The 21,398-nt window shown below is 38.5% G+C and overlaps 1 protein-coding gene across 8 annotated transcripts in view; it reads right to left on the reverse strand.

The window, feature by feature from the left end:
• NFATC3 (nuclear factor of activated T cells 3) overlaps window positions 1-21,398 on the reverse strand; it is a 123,963-nt gene that overhangs the window by 34,316 nt on the left and 68,249 nt on the right. For 7 of the 8 annotated variants that reach the window (XM_087420043.1, XM_004431756.3, XM_087420039.1 and 4 more), the window contains 4 exons: window positions 16,200-16,372; window positions 12,160-12,300; window positions 6,565-6,620; window positions 5,368-5,494 (listed from right to left, as the gene is read on the reverse strand). In XM_087420043.1, the coding sequence (XP_087276169.1) occupies window positions 5,368-5,494; window positions 6,565-6,620; window positions 12,160-12,300; window positions 16,200-16,372 (497 nt within the window). Of the gene's footprint in view, window positions 1-5,367; window positions 5,495-6,564; window positions 6,621-12,159; window positions 12,301-16,199; window positions 16,373-21,398 lie in introns of those variants that run through there. The other variant, XR_015549149.1, reaches the window with a different exon arrangement.

Consider the following 21,398-nt stretch of genomic DNA (forward strand, 5'->3'; position numbering starts at 1 on the left):
TTTATTCTTGTTTGGAGGGAAATATAGTAGAAGAGACCTTACCATATCTAGAATGCGCTGAGTTTTAGAAACAGATAAACTCTACCTTTTGTATTATATATCTCATTCTCAAATTTAGAATGTTGATAGATGGAGGGATCCAGAAAAAAAAAACTGGCTAGTGGTTTTCAAACCATGAGAAGCTTCACACTCTTCTTCAAGTGGTGGACATGGAAGAGTAGGATCCAAAGTGTAGGAGCTCTGGATTTCCTCTTCTAGTGTAAACAGAGCACCTAAAGCTAGCTTTCATCCTTTTTTATATATTAGCTTTTTGCATAAGATTTTATTTGAAGAACAAAACAACTTGAAAACCATTGCTTTAGTCTTATATCCTCACTTAATAGAAGTTAATCCATGGGTACAGTCTGTGGCAGAGCTGAGATCTAATCTGACTGTAAGCCAGTCTTTCTCTCCCAATCAGAATAACCACAATCCAAAAGTCAGTCTGTCCAATCAACTACTTAGAATACAGAATAGGGCCGGCCCCGTGGCTTGGTGGTTAAGTGCACGCGCTCCGATGCTGGCGGCCCGGGTTCGGATCCCGGGTGCGCACCGAGGCACCACTTCTCCGTTCATCCTGGGGCCGAGTCCCACATACAGCAACTGGAAGGATGTGCAGCTATGACATACAACTATCTACTGGGGCTTTGGCGGGAAAAAAATAAATAAAAATAAAAATCTTTAAAAAGAATACAGAATATACTTTCCCACAGGCAAAATATTATTTATGAGAATTTGGCTCTAATGGTGTCCCTGGAAACTCCATTATTCTAAAACCAGAGCTCAGATGGTACCCCTAAGTACAAATAACTTCTGCTAGGCCTCAGAGGGAGACACATTCCCTCAACGGCTTTAGGGATGCTGGAGTGGGGGTGAGGCCTCCCACATTGGAAGTTCTGAAGCTAGAAGGTGGGCAGAAGTTCAGACAGCACCACTACGGAAGGGCTCTGTGCTCTATCACCTCTTTGGCTAGGGTAATTTGTGAATCATACACATACGCTAAATCTCAAATATAAAGAATTCATACAAATTAATAAGACAAACATAATAACCCTAACACAACAAAGACAGGGTCATACAATAGAATACTGACAAGCTAATAAAATTCTGTAAAACTATATCCACTGGCAAGGAAAAATAAAAATGTCCAGGTTACAAAATTAGTATATACAGTGTGGTCCTATTTCTATTTTTAAAAAGTTGTGTCTATATATGGATCAAAAGGCTCTAGAAGGATAGAATGACAGTTTCAGAGTGGAAGAGAATTTGGGCATTTTAAAATATTTTTTCAGCTTGTCTTCTTTTTAAAAAAATTCACAGTAATGTTATTTGCTTTTGTAAAAATTTTATCCAAAATTTCATTTCAGAAACAAATGAAACAAGCCAAATGCTATAGAGAAAAGATAGTAACTGTCCAAAACACTTCTGTGTGTCCATTCTTCTGTTAGTGTGTGCCACCTGATCTGTATTCTGTCAACCATAAGGCCAGTGACGACAGATGTAGTCCAGTCCAATATTCTCTCTGCACTCTGGGGCCCCATTGATTTCCATTTTCATATGTAATGCCCTCTAGGACTCTGTCTTTATATTGTCCTCCCAATTCACAAGCTGATAATGTAAAGGCATTATATTCTCTCCTTTCTGTTTGCCTGTTCAACTACCACCACTATGATGGTAGTAATCAAAACCTCTAAATCTGCTGCCCCTATTGCTTTTTTTTTTTGCTTGCAATCCCGAAGCCCTCTCCCTTCTTATTCAAGTTAGATTCTATAGACCCCCATCTCAACAGCATTTGATAACACTATTGGACCATATGTCCTTAGTAAATCTCACTCTGGAGGAGCCTTACTATCCATATTTTACCACGTGCCCTGAAGAACCTGAGTGGTGCTTAAGAAAGTTACAAAGCAGGACTAATTAGCATCTATAAATTCATGAATATCAACATCAAAGGTACCCTTCAATCATGCCTAGAATCCTATTAGGTTTCTGTGGTAACTTACTCTCCCCTCTCTTTATTTTTTTTTATTATTTTTTTTTTTTAAAGATTTTATTTATTCAGTTTTTCCCCCCAAAGCCCCAGTAGATAGTTGTACGTCATAGGTTCACATCCTTCTAGTTGCTGTACGTGGGACTCGGCCTCGCGTTGGACGGAGAAGTGGTGCCTCGGGGTGCTCCCGGGATCCGAACCCGGGCCGCCAGCATCAGAGCGCGCGCACTTAACTGCTAAGCCACGGGGCCGGCCCTCTCCCCTCTCTTTAAAACAACTATTTCAAACTTCTCCACACTTTTCAAACTGCCAAATCACCCACAGTCCCCTCTGTTCACAACAGGAGACTTCATGTCATTCATTACAGCAAAAAAACTGAAGGTATCATATGGAAACTCTCTAAACTCTCCACTACCAAATCTACAAATCTTCCTAATGTACATCCATCTTGTTCATCTTTGTTTTCCCTCCTGTTCCTTTGCCCATCCTACGCCCGTCCCAACTTCTATATTTTAAATCCTATCCCCTCCTACCCTTCTCAGAAACCTGATATTCTTTATCATTATTGACGCTCTTTCCTCTGTATATTCAAAACACGCTTGCTGTTTGAATCACCTTTTTAACCCTGGGCCTCTCCCATATAAATCTTACTCCACAGTTGGTAATCTAAGACTAAACTGGTCATTTACACTTTATAAAGAGACAGAAGAAATATGAAGAAAATAATTTCATTTTTTTCTGCAGAGGAAGAGTCCCCCCATGCTGACATCTGTTGCCGATCTTCTTCTTTTTTTGCTTTAAGAAGAGTAGCCCTGAGCTAACATCTGTGCCAATCTTCCTCTGTTTTGTATGTGGGTCACTGCCACAGTATGGCTGACAAGTGGTGTAGGTCCACGCCCGGGATCTGGGCCCACAAACCCAGGCCGCCAAAGCAGAACATGCCGAACTTAACCACCAGGCCACAGGGCTGGCCCCAAGAAAACAATTTTTGAAACATAAATCTGATCCTGTCACCTCCCTGTTAAAGCTCACTTCTTCTTCTTTTATTTTGTGAGGAAGATCAGCCCTGAGCTAACATCCATGCCAATCCTCCTCATTTTTTGCAGAGGAAGACTGGCCCTGAGCTAACATCTATTGCCAATCCTCCTCCTTTTTTTCCCTTTTTCTCCCCAAAGCCCCAGTAGATAGTTGTAGGTCATAGTTGCACATCCTTCTAGTTGCTGTATGTGGGACGTGGCCTCAGCATGGCCAGACAAGCAGTGCGTCGGTGCGCGCCCGGGATCCGAACCCAGGCCGCCAGTAGCAGAGCGTGCATACTTAACCGCTAAGCCATGGGGCCGGCCCCTAAAGCTCACTTCTTATAATTCTTTTAACTCGATGATCCAACCAACTAAGAGCTTTTGCATGTGCTGCTGCCTTTATCTGGAATGTTCTCCCACAGTTTATCTGTCGTAGTAATTAACAGTATAGATTCTACAGCCAGAATGCCTGGATTAAATTCTCACCTCTGCCATTTATTAGTTGTGTGACCTCAGTTCGCTCATTTGCAAAATGTGGAGGGCAACAGTACCTACCTTATAGAGTTATGGGAGGATAAATGAGTTATTATGTATAAACTGCTTAGAATAATTCCTGGCACACACTAAATGCTCTATACGTTTGCTAAATAAATGAACAAACCTGAGATGTAATCTAGCATAAGAGTTAGAAGCCCAGACTCTGGAACCATACTGCCTGTGCATGATGTTTGCCTCTAAGACTTATATACTGTGAGACCTGAGGCACTTATTAGCCACTCAGTTTCATCATCTGTAAAACAAGATGATAATCCATGGACCTAAACCACTCATCGGTGGCCACGCTGTGGTGGCGACCCACATACAAGATACAGGAAGACTGGCACAGATGTTAGCTCAGGGTGAATCTTCCTCAGCAAAAAAACCCCCAAAAAACCCACAAGATAATAATCTATCTCATAGGTCTATTATAAGGATTAAATGAATAAATATAGAAATGGCTTAAAACAGTACTAAGAACACAGTAAATGTTATACAACTGCAAACTATTACTATTATTTGCCAGCTATCAACTCAAGTATCACTTCCTCATGGAAGCCTTTTCTCAACCAGTTAGCCTAGGCAAGGGTCCCTCTGTTATTTTCACACACAGTATTGGGTCCTTCCCTTCAGGGTCTTTATCTCAGTTTCAAATTACAACTTTGTTAATAATTTATTTATTTAGTGATCTGTTAGCTTCTATTTGTTCCTCTAGATTATAAGTTCCATGAGAGAAGGGACAGAGATAGCTTTTGCCCACCTAGCAGGTACCCTCAAGTACTTACTGAATTGATGAATGAATGAAATAGCTAACCAAAATCTTTAGTTTTCAAAAGGTTTGTATTCTATTTGAAAATTATCTGAAATATTTTATTACCAAGTAATGTATTAACATGATCAAGTACTATTAACTTTCAGATTGTGGAATATAAGTGGACTCTAGAGGCTATAAATTCTTTAAAGCCAGGCTTTAAAGAATATGAATGACGAATGACCATTAATAACCAGTACCCTCTGAAATTCAAGTGTTTGATCTTTTCATTTACTATAAACCATTTAAAAGTTTTTGGAGGAATAAGTTTTGGAGAGTAACGTTCACTATGATTTTTTTTATTATCATATGCTCTGGTGACTAACCCAGTGCCTAGCACAGAAAAGGCCTCTCTAAATATTTGTTCTCTAAGTATGTAAACATTAGCATAAATTATTGCTTATAAGTTATGTGTCACAATCAAGCCTTGGAAAGTTATAGCACTTAAACTCTGCAGAAAGAGGTGTGGAAGCTTCCTTTGTTAGGGTGCATCTATAAAACCAGGAATCTGGCATTAACTTTATATTCCACAGCCCACAGTATGCTACAGTCACTACTTGCCAAATGAAAATCTAACGAGAGATTTTTCATCTGATTGGGAATGGTTGAGATGAAGATACTATGAAACAGACATAGTGCCTTCTTGAAGTGCTAAGGGCACAAAAGGAGTTCACATATATTCACAAACACCTGCCCCTCCTGTAGTGCTGGTGATTTTTGGTAGCTCCTGAAAAACAGACTTCAAATCTACATTCAATTTTCTAACTTCCTTCTAAAAAATAACTACAAAATAATAACTGATATCACATCAAATATTTAAAGTCAACACAAACTTTACAGATTAGGCATATGTTGGAATTTTTATTGGTTATAAGTACCTTGCCTTCAACATTCTAATACAGGATTCATTGAATAACATTTTATTCATTATGAAAGAAAGTTCTATAGTAAACCATCACAATTCCTTGTACCTGGTGTGTAAGTAAAACGTTGAGACTGGCTTTTTTTCCTCTTGCCATTGCAAAGATAAAAGTGCACCTGCACTGCAGCTGTAACTGCTGGGTTATGATATGGAGGAACTTCAAGGACAATGTGAGCCTAAGGAGCATGGAAAGAAAGATTATGTTACATTCAGAACTAAAAATGAAATGCACCTGCTAAACTCAGCACAACTCATGAGTCTTAACTACCCAGGCTCTCCCATGACAGATCATTATGCACATCAACTGGTCATCTAAGTCATCTGGAGATTTACTCTACAGATACTTCAGTCTTAACAGAAATAAGCACTTTAAAGTAAACGATTCAAGAAGAAATTGCTTTTTATTCACCCAGTTGGGTTTCTAGTTGTAGCAGAAATAAAAACAGTCTTATATACTGTGTAGTGAGATATTTTGCTCTACTGAATACTGCATGTTACTATACATCTTAACTGGAAGTCTGTTCTGGTTTTTAACCAAGTTTAGTATTTCTCAAGCTCCATTATAGTTTAGATTGCTTATCTTAAATTGTATATTCAAAATGTTCTAAATTGGGAATACACAAAATCTGTATCTGTATCAAGAATAATTTTATATAAGCAGGATGAAAACCTTTAGCCCCAAACCAATTGCAATCCTTAACCTAATCTCTCCAGGTCTTTGGAGAGCACTGTGGAAAGTGGTATTCTCTACCCTAGAGATGATTCTGTCTCCATTCCAACCAGGACGAAGAGATCACAGCTTTCAGTGTTGAATCCTGGAAGGCTTAATGCTGAGGAGTGGAGAATAGTGTGTTCAACACACAAACCCCTGAGGGCTTGTCCTCCTCCTGTTTTTTGCCCATTATATATGTTCTTTAATGAATCTGTTTGATTTCCTCACTGAATTCAGACAAATAAACTAACAATAACTTCAGTAAGAAGCTTCTAATAAACTTTCATTTCCAATTTCTCCTTTCCTATACATGGAAAAAGGGAAGAAAGACATCAACTGTTGTTTATCTTTCCTAAACTTTAATTTTAATATCAGGAAAGTATCTATTTCACATCCAAACTTCTAAAAATTCTAATTTACTTTTCTACTACTCAATAGATAAAAGACTCCTCATCTATACCATAAAGTACCACTATCCAATTTTCTCATAAAGCTTCTTAAATATTTCTAAAGAAATAAGGTTAAGTTTCTTACCCCTTGACATTTTTCCCTGATTATTTTCCCTTCTACCTCCCATTGAGGTCGTCCATCTGTTGAAAGAAACAATTTACAGTTAAAAGTAATTCAAGCATATAAACATAATCTAATGTATTTAGTATCACAGATTTTTGGCAAAGGGAATCTTTTTCTCACCGACTTCCATTATAAAAATAAAATGTGTACCCATGCGGAAAAAGTGTGGAGAAAGATCTTGGGCTGCTCCAGTTAGCAGGCCCCACAGAGTTTATTCCTCAAGTGATGTTTGAAAATCCTCTGCGAGCACCTCCGCAAAGTGGTGGCCAACTCTGTTTGTATGCCTGAGTAACAGTAAACTCACTACCTAACCAAGTAACCCATTTCATCTTTGGACAGTAATTGCTGCTGGAAAGCTCTTCATGATAGATGAAATCTGTCTCCTCATACTATCCAACCACTGGTCTAAGTACTACTCCTTGTAGCCACGCCCCGCAAAAATCTTGAGTGCTTCTCTGTGAGACAATACTTTAGACATTTAAAAGCAGCTATATTTGGCTGTGTCTCCTCTTCTGCTGGTTAGCATCCCCAGTTCTGCATCTATTCCTTACACTATATTTTAGCCTTCTTGGTCACTCTTCTTTGAACACTCTTCCAGTGTGACAATCTCCCTCCAAATGCACTAGGCCCAGGACTGAAGAGCCCAGGTGAGAAATGACCCAGCATGGTAGAGGGTGACTGAAACTCTTTAACACCTTATGTGGGGATGTTGTGTCTCTGTTAATAAGTTTTCTGGGGCAGCCGCACCATGCTAACTCTTATACTTAGTCTGCGGCCAGTAAGTGTCCCTCACTCTGCCACATTTCCTATTGCCAAGCTCAAGCTCCCGCTTATGCAGCTGCTTCCTCCCAACCCCATCCCGTAACCCTTGTTATGTTAAATTTTCCCTACTAGACTTTATTTTCTTGGATCACTTGGCTTGTCAAGATCTTTTTAGATACTGATGGTCTTCTAAAATATCTGCCAGGCTTTCCAGATTTGTCATACGAAGATCTGGTGCACATATTTTCTGTCTCTTCATCCCAAGTGAACTGTTCACCTGAGGAGAGCCCCACCTGCTACTAAAAGCTCTCACTCCAGTCTGATGTTCAGCTATTCTAAACCATTCTTTTTATGTCATGGGTATTCACCCAGTGACTAACGCATACAACTATCTTCACAGCTAGCATGACTTCTTCATCTGGTCTGTGAAGATATCAGAAGAGACTCAATCAAATGCCTTCCAGATTGTGACTATCATTTTCCAGTCCAATAATTAGATAACGGCTACCCCTGTGCACAAGAGACACTAGAAAGAAATGCTATGTCTACTTAGAATTATAGCTAAGTTCAGCAGTCATTTGCTGGGTCCCAACATGCCAGGCACTTTGGGTTACTGAGATAACAGAGATAGGATACCCTGCCTTCAGTGTGTGGATGAAAGGCAAATACAAACAATTCATTATAATGAAATGTGGTGGTTAAAAGCACTAAAGGTACACTCCGGATGCACCAAGAGCACAGAAGTCAAGGTCCTTAACCTAGTCTTGGGGTGAAGGTATGAGACAAGGAAGGCTTCCTGAAGAGATCTTGAATTGAGGCTTAAAGATGAGGCAGAACTCAGATCATGTGGGGGGAAGGGTAGTCTACGCAGAAAAGACAGCATGAGCAAAGGAAGATGGCAAGAAAACACACAATTTAGGGAACCATAGGCAGCTGTGTCGCTGGAGTAATAAAGTATGAGGCAAGGAGCAGTAAGAAACAAGGCTGGAAAGACAGGCAACAGACTGTGGGCTGAATGCCACATTAAGGAGCCTAAAAAACAAAGGGATCACTGAAGGTGCTTTCAGGATAGGAGTTATAAATTCACAACCGCAATCTCATCCAAAGTGAGTAACTGCCACCATTTAACATGATTCAATTTAAATCAAAAGCTCTTCAATGTAAAGCTCTGGGTTAAATAAAATGAATTCTATAATGAAACTGCCTTAAACATACATATTTATTATATTCAGGGACTAATGAGTTTTTACAATGGAAAGGGATAGCTTTGAGATACTATCTCTTCCTTATACTCTGTTGTTGTTTTCTTTAATGAGGTAAGGCAGGCTTCAGAAATCCAGATAAGTACAATTACACAAAAGCCAAGAAAGAACAGGGTGTCAAAAGGAGAGTGGGTAGCTGACTGCCAAATAAATTTTTAGGAAGTTATGATTTCAATATAGTGAAAGACAAATGATTAAACAGTAAGTAGCAAGTAAGGCAATGAAGGTAGATGACAGACTACTTTTTTGAGAGGTTGGATGATAAATGAAAAAGAAATGAAATAACAGGTTATGAGGATGACAGAGTCAAGGAAAAGAGAATGTTTACAATGAGAAGATTTGAACATATTTAAACTCCCAAAAGTGGATTCAGTGGAAAAAGAGGTAGTGAAATTACAAGAGATAGGCGATAGGGGCAACGTATACCCTCAAATACTTAAGTTTAAAAAGATGAAAACAAATGAGATAACCTTTTAAAGTAAGAAAAAAAACCATATTAAGCCAAAAAACAAAAGAAAATTAGGAAAAACAGAAATTAGAGAAACAGAAAACAAAGACACAACTGAAAGGATCAATAAAGCCAACTACTGTGGAAAAACTGATTAAAAAACCAGAGATGGCACAAATAAATAATAGCAGGAACAAATTTTTTAAAAGAAATATAATTCCAGATGCAGAGAGTATTATGAGCAAATTAATGTCAATAAACTTGAAAACGTAGGTGAAACAAATAAAATCCTGGTGTGAAATAACAGAAAAAATATATATATTGGTCTCTGAGTCTGGTTTCTGGCATAGAGCTCCTAAAACTTCTAATTTCCTAAGTGATAAGAACACTAGGAGCACCTTTTGTTCTAATATTTGGTCTCTGATCCTGGTTCCTGACAGAGAAGTCCTAAATCCCTTGGAATTTCCTGGGTGACAGGAGTGTCTTTTGTTCTAAGAAGATGACTCTTGGTGGGCTCCTGGATGAAGGCTGGTCACTAGAAAGACCAAGCCATAATTAGAAGCTTAGAACTTTCAGCCCCACTCCCATTCTCCAGAGAGGGGCTGGAAATGGAATAATCAATCATGCCTATGTGGTGAAGCCTTCACGAAAATTTCACCACTATGGGGTTGGGGAGCTTCTGGGTTCCTTAACACATGGAGCTGCTGGGAGAGTGGCGCACTCATAGAGGGCATATAAGCTCCACTCCCTTTCCCATATACCTTGTTCTTCCATCTAGATGTTCATCTGTATCCTTCATGATATCTTTTATTATACATAATAAACTGGTAAATGTAAGTATGTGTTTCCGTGAGTTCTGTGAGCTGTTCTACCAAATGATCGAATCCAAGGAGGAGGTCATAGGAACCTCTAATTTGTAGCCAAGTCGGATAGAAGTTATGGGCAACCCAGGGACCCACTAGTTTCAATTGGCATCTGAAGTGTGGGAGGAGTCTTATGGGACTGAGTGTGTAACCTGTCGGGTCTGTGCTAACTCCAGTTAGTGTCAAAATTGAATTGAATTGAATTGAGGACACTCAGTTGGTGCCGAAGAATTGCTCGATGTATGGGAAACCCACAAATCTGGTGTCAGAAGTGTTGTGAGTGTGGTAGCACTGTGAGAGTAAAGGAGAAACACAGGAAGAGTGTGTTTTTCTATTCACCTGGAAAAATATAAATCACCACAGTTAACTCAAGAAGAAATAAACTTAGGGCTGGCCCTGTGGCTTAGCGGTTAAGTGCGTGTGCTCCGATGCACGCGGCCCGGGTTCGGATCCTGGGCGCGCACAGATGCACTGCTTCTCCGGCCATGCTGAGGCCGCGTCCCACATACAGCAACTAGAAGAATGTGCAACTATGACATACAACTATCTCCTGGGGCTTTGGGGGAAAAATAAATAAATAAAATAAAATAAAATAAAATAAAAAAAAAGAAGAAGAAATAAACTTAAATGGTCCTATAACCATAAATGGAATTATATCAGAAATTAATAACTCCCCACAGGACAGCCCCCAGCCCAGAAGGTTTCACAGGTAAGCTCTGCCACATGTTCAAAGGAAGGTGACTACATGACACAGACACTTTTGGAGAATGGAAATAGATGGGGCACTTCTCCAACTCATTTTGATATCCACAATGTATAAAGAATCCCATAAGTCAGTAAGAAAATGAAAACTGACTCAATGGAAAAAAATGGGCAAAGACATGAAAAGGCATTGCACAAAAAAGAAAACATGAATGGCTCATAACAACCTCAATAGATATCAGGGAAATTCAAACGCAAAGTTCAAGGTATCATTTTACACCTACTGGATTAACAAAACTTAAATATTATAAGATTTTTGCCTATGTCCACCAGGTGATAAGAACTAAAATGTTCACTGCAGCATTATTAGCTATTATTTGGCAGTGCTAAAAACTGGACACTGCCCAGATATCCAGTGAGAGAATGGAAATAGACTGTGGCATAGTCATACAATGAAACTATACAGTAGTGAAAGCAAAAGATCTTCAGTTACATGGAAAAACATTAATGTTGACCCCTGAAAAAAACAATAATCAATATTATATAAAGTCCAAAACCAGGAGAAAATATATAAAATTATAAAGATAAACAAAGACTGATTCAGGAGAGGGATCCATTTGGAAAGGGGCACCAAGAGGCCTTCAAAGGTAAATGGCCTATTTCTTAAACTGGGTAGTAGGTATGAGTATTTGTCATATTATTCTTCAAAAAAAAACTGTATTTCACAATTTTTAAAATGTTTAAAAAAATATGAGAGAGGGAATAATTGATGGAAATTATTTTAAATATGCTCAAGAAGGGCTAAAACCAAACACCATGGTAGATATAGGATTCTACTTTTCTAAAAATTAAGATATAATTCATATAATTATACATAAAATACATAAAATTCACTCTTTTAAAGTATACAATTCAGAGGTTTTCAGTATATTCACAGAGCTGTACAACCACCACCACTATCTAATTCCAGAAACCGCGTCCCCATAGCAGTCACTCCCCACTGACAACTCGTTCCCACCCCTAGCAACCACCATTCTACTTTCTGTCTCTATGGATTGTTGATTCTGGACAATTCGTGCTCGATTCTTTCACTTAGCACAATGTTTTCAAGGTTCACCCACGTTGTAGCATGAATCAGTACTTTATTACTTTTTATGGCTGAATAATAGCCCGTTGTATGGATATACCACATTTTATTTATCAGTTGAGGAGCATTTGGGTTGTTTCCATTTTTTCGCTTTATGAATAACACTGCTATAAGCATTTGTGTCCAAGTTTCAGTTCTCTTGAGTATATATATACCTAGAAGTAGAATTACTTGGAGATTCTTCTACTTTTGAGATATCCTTAATGAGAACTTAACATTTACATAAAAATTTTATGTTTTGTTTACAATTAAATCTGCATAAATGATGCTTGTAGCTTTAGGAAAACTATTTTGTGATTAATGTTGGTGAAACACCTGAATAATTTTGCCCCTTCGTTTGAGGTCAATCAACTCAAATTTTATATTATTTACCTTGTCCTTTTTCAAGAAAAATGATTTTGGATTCTGGAAGAAAATTAGATCCAGTCACAATCATTTCATGACCTCCATTTACAGAACAACTGTTGATACTGTACTTCTCAATATGAGGAAGTTCTTGAGCAGACCGCTGGGCTGTTTTGTTTTTTTTTAAGAATTGAGAAGAAACAAAATATTAGTTTACAATCTTTCATACATAAATGACAAATTCAAGCTACAAAATGAAAATAAAGAGAAGCAAACTCCACGCTTTTAAAATTCAAGACAATGGTAACAATATCCACTGAAATCACTAACGTTATTTAGAAAACAAAATAGATTTATTAAACTTATATGATTTCTAAATTATTTTCTTAGATTACAACTTTAAAGAAATCAACTAATAAAGAGAAATTAATTAATGACTGTAACTTTATACTGACTCCAACACATTTACTCCATCCATTTTTCTCTTTTTAGCTTAAGTCTTTACTACATTTCTTCCCTACAACTCTGTTAAAATGGATAAATCTAATATAATTATAAAAAGCAAATTAAATCCAAAGATGCATAAGTATATTGCATTCAATTAAAAGAAGACAAGTTTCTAAAGGAAAAACACCAAGTAGCCCTTCCATCAAGAAAATATCTATGGGGCCGGCCTGTGGCATAGTGGTTAAGTGCACGCACTCCACTGCTGGCGGCCCGGGATTTGGATCCCGGGCGCGCACCAATGCACCACTTGTCAGGCCATGCTGTGGTGGTGTCCCATATAAAGTGGAGGAAGATAGGCACAGATGGTGGCCTAGGGCCAGTCTTCCTCAGCAAAAAGAGGAGGACTGGCATCAATGTTAGCTCAGGGCTGATCTTCCTCATAAAAAAAAAAAAAAAGAAAACATCTAGATCATCATTGAGATATCGAGATTCCATTTTGGACAATCTTCTAAATAACTAAATAACCGAATCATACATAAAGTACTATACATTTCAATACTGAAATTTTTTCAAATGGATGTAATTGTTTCTATAGCACACTCCACTCTTCTTTCCCAGGGTATGTGGGAACCCAGGGTATACCCTTCCCAGGGTATGTGAACATAATTTTTCTTAATGCCTTAAAGTCATTTAAATTATCAACTTTCAGAAACAGTGACCTTGGTGCCAGGTCACTTGGTGTTTCTCTGATATTGACTAATTCCAAGTTGCTATATTTTCTAGAGATCCTATTTCAGGCTTTTCTTTTCTTTCTTGCTTGCTTGCTTTTTTTTTTTAACTGCTTGAGCTTCAAGTTATATATTGTACTTCTTTTGATTGCTTAGGTTCTCTAAGGGTTTCTTCTTGCCAAATGCCGAGATAACTAGGTTTCTCTCTGGATTAAAACAAGCAAAAAAAAGTGTAGATTATACTTTCTTCTTCACATTTGGAAAACAGGACTGCTTTTAGTCCTACTACTTGGGTGGAAAATTGGTAGCTTGGAAGGTCAGCTGGTGTTTTGTTTGGCTAGAACAACATTTTAAAGTAATTTAAACTTGAATGCCTTTAGGAAGCATGCACTCCCACCCAGTTCACTATGGCTCTTGTCTTTCCCAACTATTTCACCAAGCCACAAAAGGTATATGAATTGGGATCACTGTTCCATTCAAAGAGAATGTTAAGGGGCCGGCCCGGTGGCGTAGCAGTTATGTGCACACGCTCTGCTTTGGCGGCTTGGGGTTCGCAGGTTCAGATCCCAGGCGCGCACCAACGCATCGCTTGTCAAGCCACGCTGTGGCGGCGTCCCATATAAAGCAGAGGAAGATGGGCATGGATGTTAGCCCAGGGCCAATCTTCCTCAGCAAGAAGAGGAGGATTGGCATCGGATGTTAGCTCAGGGCTGATCTTCCTCACATAAAAAAAAAAAGAAAAGGGGAGGATGTTAAAATAGATCCTTTCATGGGGATGGGTCTGGGATTTAGGATCAAACTACCACTTGGGAAGTACTGAGCACCAATCTAGATCTCAGAAAATATTTATGTCCCTACTTATATTCCAAATGGCTCACAGAGAAGGGTCATGAAAACAAGCATTGACTGGCCTGGGGAGTAAACTAATTCAACTTTTAGATATTTATGGTGGGAAATAGCCATCACAGGTGCATTCAAAGTAACAGCAAAAATGTGTTCAACAAATGGCACAGCCATACTAAAAAAATTATGCACGTGTTAAAAATAGTATTTTTGAAGAATATTTAACAATATGAGAAAATGCCCATTATAAGTGAAAATACCAAAATAAGATATAAAACTATATCAAGTAAGTCCAACTAAAAAATACTGTATATAGGGGCCGGCCCGGTGGCGCAAGCGGTTAAGTACATGCGCTCCGCTGTGGCAGCCCAGGGTTCGCAGGTTCAGATCCCCGGCGCGCACGGCCGCACCGCTTGTCAAACCATGCTGTGGCGGCGTCCCATGTAAAGTAGAGGAAGATGGCCACGGATGTTAGCTCAGGGCCAATCTTCCTCAAGGGGGGAAAAACGGGGAGGATTGGCATCAGGTGTTAGCTCAGGGCTAGTCCTCCTCACATACACACAAAAAAGTACTGTATATAGGTATAGACCCCACCCCCTAAAAAAAAAGAAAGAAAAGAAAATCCAAAAAAAGGTTAATAGTGACTATCTCAGGGAAGTGATATTATACAAAAGATTCTAATAATACTCTTTGTACCATTCTTCATTTTCTATATTCTCAACAATCACATATTAATTTAATAAACTAAAAGAAAAAATAGAAAATTACATTAGACTAACCATCTCAAAAACGCAAACTACTCTATGAACTTAAATTAAATTACTTTGTTAAAAAAACAGACACATATGCTTATATGGGCACAAAATACTCTGGCAGGATAATAAAAATGCTGGCAATGATAGCTGCTTCTAAAAAGGGGAACTAGCTGACTTGGAAATTTGCTCTGCACTCTATACTCTTTTATTCTTTTTAAAATTTGTACCCTTTATCTGCATTATCTATTAAAAGTAAATAAATGAAATTTTTATAATAAAATAGATTTTTAAATTTATTTTATTAAATTTAATTAAATATTTTATTCTTTATTAAAAGAACAAAAAATTATTCTACAGTGAATTCTATTACCATGGATTTATTCAGTGATTCCCACGGTCAATTGGGAAATGATAAAGTATTACTTGAATTCAACAAACAGCAAAAGGAGGCGTAGAAAGATAATACAGTAGATGCAATCCCAAATTAAGAATACATGTGGTTAACAGAAATAAAATGGTATAATATAATCGAAAGAGTACTAAGAAAACCTGTGTTCTAGGCACAGCTCTGTCACCAACAAGCAAATAACCCTGGATGAGTACTTGAGACACTTGTGCCTCAGTTTCCAACAACACAAAATTAAGACACAGAATTAGAACATTTCTAAGTCTATGCCCTAAAGATCTCAACAGCAGTCTCAATATTTCAGTCCTACCAGCTAACCTGCCAGAGGTCCATAGTTCTCTAGGGCTTGGGTAGACATCAGGTTCTAGGGCCTTTTCTCGTCTCTTGCCTTTATAAGTCAGAGGAAAAAGCATTCACCTTCTCAATCTGATGTAACTAAATTATGGTCAAAAACCAAAACACAAAATCTTATAAGTCCTTATTTAGCTAAGATGTCAGCTCACAGAGACAGGCATCTTCCAACATGAAGGCTGACATTTTAAGGAAACAAACATGACCAAGTGACACTTAGTATCAACTTCATGATTTGGTCCTCAGGTGTCATCAAGCCCTCCTTCCTCATTTACAGATAAGAAAACTGTGGTCAAGAGAATTTGTCTATAGTCACACAGCTATCTAGGGTCAAATTACAATGAGAAGCCATTTTATAACTCCAAGATTAGATAACTCCTCCACCTAAACATGTAGCTTATTTCCATATAAGAAAATCACACCAGCTACCCAGACTCTGTGCCTCAGTATATACTTTTGATCCAAATATTACATTATAAGCAAAACAGAAAATGATCTATTATAAACAAAATTTTAAAACATCACCAGCTCACTTACAGCACTCAACAGGTATAGAAGCTGTCTGCAGAGAAAGAACTTTTCCATTGGGCTGTGGGATGTGTACACGAAACACAAGTCGTACTCTAGTATTCTTTCTGCCAATATCAGTTTCTCCTTTTCGAAGTTCTATATCTGAATTGCGGAGTTTCAAAATACCTGCACAGTCAATACTAGGGAGAAAAATATAAAAATTTTATTTGCTTACTGAAAATTAGTGGTTCTAAACAACTCAGCTAAATAGCTACTGTTATTTGGCAGGGAAGAACTATCATTACTACCTGAAATCAGGTCAAAAAAGAAAGATGTATGATCACTATTTTCTACTATTTCAATTTTGAGATTAAAAATGTTTTTGTATGACAAAACTAACACTAACTGTGGTAGATTGTCTGCAAAGATGGCTGTCAATAATTCCTCGCCATTCCTGTACTTGCGTGCCACTTCCCCATTAAGAGGTGGAGTACCTATATCCCCTCTCTCCTTGACAGCTGGCCTTGTGACTTCCTTTGACAAACAGAATGTGGCCAAGTGATACTGTGCAAGTTATGAGTCTAGCATTTAAGAAGCCTTTTAAATTCCACTTTCACTCTTTTGGAGCCCTGAGCCACCATGAAGAAGTCCAACTAGCATGTGGGAGAGAAAGGCCCAGACAATCCTCAACTACTCCAGCCACCCTAGCTGAGCTCCCAGCTGAATTCAGGTGCATAAGTAATCCCAGGTGACACCACATGAATGGATCAGTGGAGCCCAGCCAATCCAAAGAATCATGAAAAATAAAACAGTTATTACTTTAAGCAAGTAAATTTTGGTGGTGGTTTGTTTTAAAGAACTAGTGAAACACAAAGTGAAACACAAAGTAAAAAGATTCTTTAATTCTACACACATAACCAGGCAAGAAAGGATTCACTTGTAGGACTACAAATAAGCCATTAATGCCATACTTAGACTTTTATAGTGATATGTTTATTAATAAAAGCAATCCATCAGGCTAAGATTCTTGTACTTCTAAAGAATGCACATACAAGACTAAAGTTTTGGCATTTAAGGTCTAATATTTCATTATCTTCAAAATTTATTACTAAGTATGGCTGCTTAACACAGAATCATGGTAGGAAACAACAGTACCTATAATACATCTTTGTTATTCATATATCAGAAGAATAAAGCAAATGGATAACGAATGATCAAACACTGTAGTTAATTTAAAGTTTACTCTCTGGGGCCGGCCCGGTGGCGCAAGCGGTTAAGTGCGCGTGCTCCGCTGCGGCGGCCCGGGGTTCGCTGGTTCGGATCCCGGGCGCGCACCGACACACTGCTTGGCAAGCCATGCTGTGGCGGCGTCCCATATAAAGTGGAGGAAGATGGGCACAGATGTTAGCCCACGGCCGTCTTCCTCAGCAAAAAAAGAGGAGGATTGGCGGATGTTAGCACAGGGCTGATCTCCTCACAAAAAAATAAATAAATAAAAATAAAGTTTACTCTCTCTCATGGCATTCCTTGTTACCCATCCTCCTTACCTACCAATAGTTCCAACTCTAATGCACACTGCTCAGAGGCCGGAGAAGTCACTTTAAAGGACAATATATATTACAAAACTACGTTATCAAGATAAGAACCAAAGAGGAATAGTAAAGTACAAAGAAGCACAAGGAAGAGTCCCAAAAGGATGAATATTTTCATCTTCACAAAGACACAGAAGAAGTAGTTTCTAACACAGGGAATACTTTTGAAAATAAACATTTGCCATTTATGGATAACAAATTATATTTAACTTAAAACTGAAAAACTACACTTTAGCTCAAAGCAGTATTGATCAAATTGTATCAAGGTAGTGATTATTCCTGTTAATATGCCAACATGAGTCTTTAGGGGGAAATACCAGAGATTATACATTTTATTGAGTTTTGAGGGAAGGTATTTTATTTATTTATTTTTGTGAGGGAGATCAGCCCTGAGCTAACATCCATGCTAATCCTCCTCTTTTTGCTGAGGAAGACTGGCTCTGAGCTAACATCTATTGCCAATCCTCCTCCGTCCGTCCCCCCCACCCCCGCAAAGCACCAGTAGATAGTTGTATGTCATAGTTGCACGTCCTTCTAGTTGCTGTATGTGGGACGCAGCCTCAGCATGGCCAGACAAGCGGTGCATCGGTGCATGCCCAGGATCCGAACCGGGCCGCCAGTAGCGGAGCACGCGCACTTAACCGCTAAGCCACCGGGCCAGCCCTTTAAACGTTTTTTTTTTTTTTTTTTGGTGAGGAAGATCAGCCCTGAGCTAACATCTGCCAATCCTCCTCTTTTTGCTGAGGAAGACTGGCCCTGGGCTAACATCCATGCCCATCTTCCTCCACTTTATATGGGACGCCTGCCACAGCATGGCCTGACAAGTGGTGCATCAGTGCGCGCCCCCATCCGAACCGGCGAACCCGGGGCCACTGCAGCAGAGCACGTGCACTTAACCGCTTGCGTCACCAAGCTGGGCCCAATTTTTTTGACGAAGATCAGCCCTGAGCTAACATCCATGCCAATCTTTTTTTTTTTTTCCCTGAGGAAGACTGGCCCTGGGCTAACATCCATGCCCATCTTCCTCCACTTTATGTGGGATGCCGCCACAGCATGGCCTGATAAGTGGTGTGTCGGTGCGCACCAGGATCCAAACCCAGGCCACCAGCAGCGGAGCGCACGCACTTAACCGCTACGCCACGGGGCCGAGAGGTAAGGTATTTTAGCAGAGAGCTAAGTTTCTACTAAAAGATTTGGAAAAAGAGTATTAGAAATGATAATCTTAAAATTCTGGCTAAGACATGAAAAAAAAGGAAAGGAAAAAAACTAAACCAACTAAAAAACTACATATATAAATATGAATATAACTATTAAATTCTGTTTACAATTACCAGAGTGTAACAATGCCTCATCCATATTCATCTAGTTTTAAAAACAGGGAGGAGTTACGAGTAGAGAAGACAATGAATATTGGCATCCTATATTGAAAGTATCTTATAGGGTGGCTCTACGGTTTATGGGTTAGTACACTGGTCTTAAATAAAGAGTCTTACGTATGCAAGACAGATTAGGCTTGAAATGACCAAGCCTGTGGGATAGTAAGCAAAAAGGGAATATTTATCCATCTTGCCCCACTTTACTGCTTTTAGCCATTTAATACATACCTACAACTCACTTGTGCATAAATTATTTTGAACAATGCTCTTATCTATCATTCACAAGTTTTTTATCTACAACTATCTGAGTCTATATTACATTCAATCACTGTAGTTTATCCTAGTAATTAGTTCCTGGGTAAAACAGGCTCATTCAGCATTAGCTACCCTGTTATCTAGGGTACATGGAAAAGGTCTCTTAGATTTGGGTAACTTCCTGGTTGCTCCTTACTCAACCCCTTCCTGGATACACACAATGTGCCACAAGCCTTGGTTCCTATAGAATTCACGTTTCCCAATCTAACAGTCCAGAGTGGATAGAATGGCCAGAGAAGCTTCAGGTGTGTGTGTGGCAGGATGGTGTTAGGAGGCTAAGCTGCTTGTTACTAGTGACAATAGTATTTCTGCAGCTCTGTCCTTTCTGCTCTGATCCAGGCAGGCAGTATATGTGCCAGGTCTGGTTGGGGAAGGCACACGAATCATGACTACCACCTCTGTTCCATGTGCTAGTAGATGGGAAAAGGAGGAGGCAGATATGTTCAGATCCTACTGTTCTGATTTCTTCACACTATTCGGTATGCGAGGTTTTCCCAATTTCTCGAGAATGTGTCTTAGAAACTCTGGTACTCTTTTTTCTGTAATTTATTGATTTATATATTATTTTTAGAAAGGACATGAGACATTTTACAATATAAATACAAACAAGGTCAAGAAAAAAGAAACAGAAAAATTTTTTAAATAGAAGGAACAAGAAATAAACATATCCCAAATCTAGGGCTATACAAATTACTATAATTCCTATAATTGAGCTTGACCATGAACTTCCTGGAAGCCAGAGAAAAAATTAAATGTGATACAGTCTTTATGGGTCTCTCGTTGCCTGTAAAGCAAAATCTACCATGTCATCAGGAAACACCAATGTTTTTCCTTTAACTTGAAAAGACTCCGTGTGTGTGTATGCGCACGCAAGTGCACGTTAATAATGACGATATCTTTAACAATGGTTTTTCAGATTATGAAGAGGCATTCACATGGCTCTATCTTATATTGTCTTTCAAGCAAAGTTAAGAAGCATAATAAGCTTCTGGTGATTTTCTATTTAACTTGATTCAAGTCTACTGCTTTGAATATCCAGAGGAATGAATGGAAACATGGCCTACAAACTGTCTCCTAGGGAATCAATTTTATGAGTTCTTAGAAATAGAGTTTAAAGCTGAGTTTTAAATTCCCCTCTGGAGCTAACTATTCGTATATTCATATGCTTTTGATGCTAGATGAAAAAGTTAAGATCCTAGGGTAAAAGGGAAGAAGTCTACTCTGAAAAACTTTATTTGAAAATGGGTCAAATAGGATGCCTGGAGGGAGGTCTTCCTTAAGAAAAGAATTTTGCTCAAGTGCCTGAACAAGTACTGGCTGAGACACCAAAGTTCTCTGTATATCATAGAACACAGAAATTTAATTGTAGAGATTATCAGCTGGCTGTCTGCCTTTGCCATGAAAGAACTCTGTGATAGCCGCTGTGTAATGATTTACTGGGTTGGATTCTTAAGTACTATCTTTTTGACCAAATCAGGCAAAAATAAGGTTTTATTTAAATTTATATGAACTTGTCTTTTCTGGTAATAAGTAGATAACAGGGTAAGTTATTTCTTGAGGCAATTTTTATAATAGTAAAATTATATCATAAATTGCTATGTCCTCAGGGGTATATTCAGTTTACCTAAAAAGTTATTTAAATATAAATTTAAAAGAAGAGGGTTCGAGACTGAAATCCGATTTTATAGGACCATTCTTGCAATAGCCTGGGATAGATGTTATTTTTAAAAAGGTCTATATTGTACTTTGAAGCAAATTCTGTAACAAACTTCACTGTAAGTTTCACATACCTGGTTGTGGCAAATTAATAGTTGCCTACTAAATATCCTTTCTTCCCTTTTTCCTCAGTAATAGGCTCCTATATTGTCAGAGGCGGCAATGTACTCTGGTAAAAAAAATATACCCAAGTCTTCCTTATATACAAGGACGATCAATGAGATGTA

Source organism: Ceratotherium simum, chromosome 30 (genome assembly GCF_057802395.1).
Source record: "Ceratotherium simum simum isolate JZ-2026a chromosome 30, ASM5780239v1, whole genome shotgun sequence".
In the NCBI taxonomy this organism is placed as follows: domain Eukaryota; kingdom Metazoa; phylum Chordata; class Mammalia; order Perissodactyla; family Rhinocerotidae; genus Ceratotherium; species Ceratotherium simum.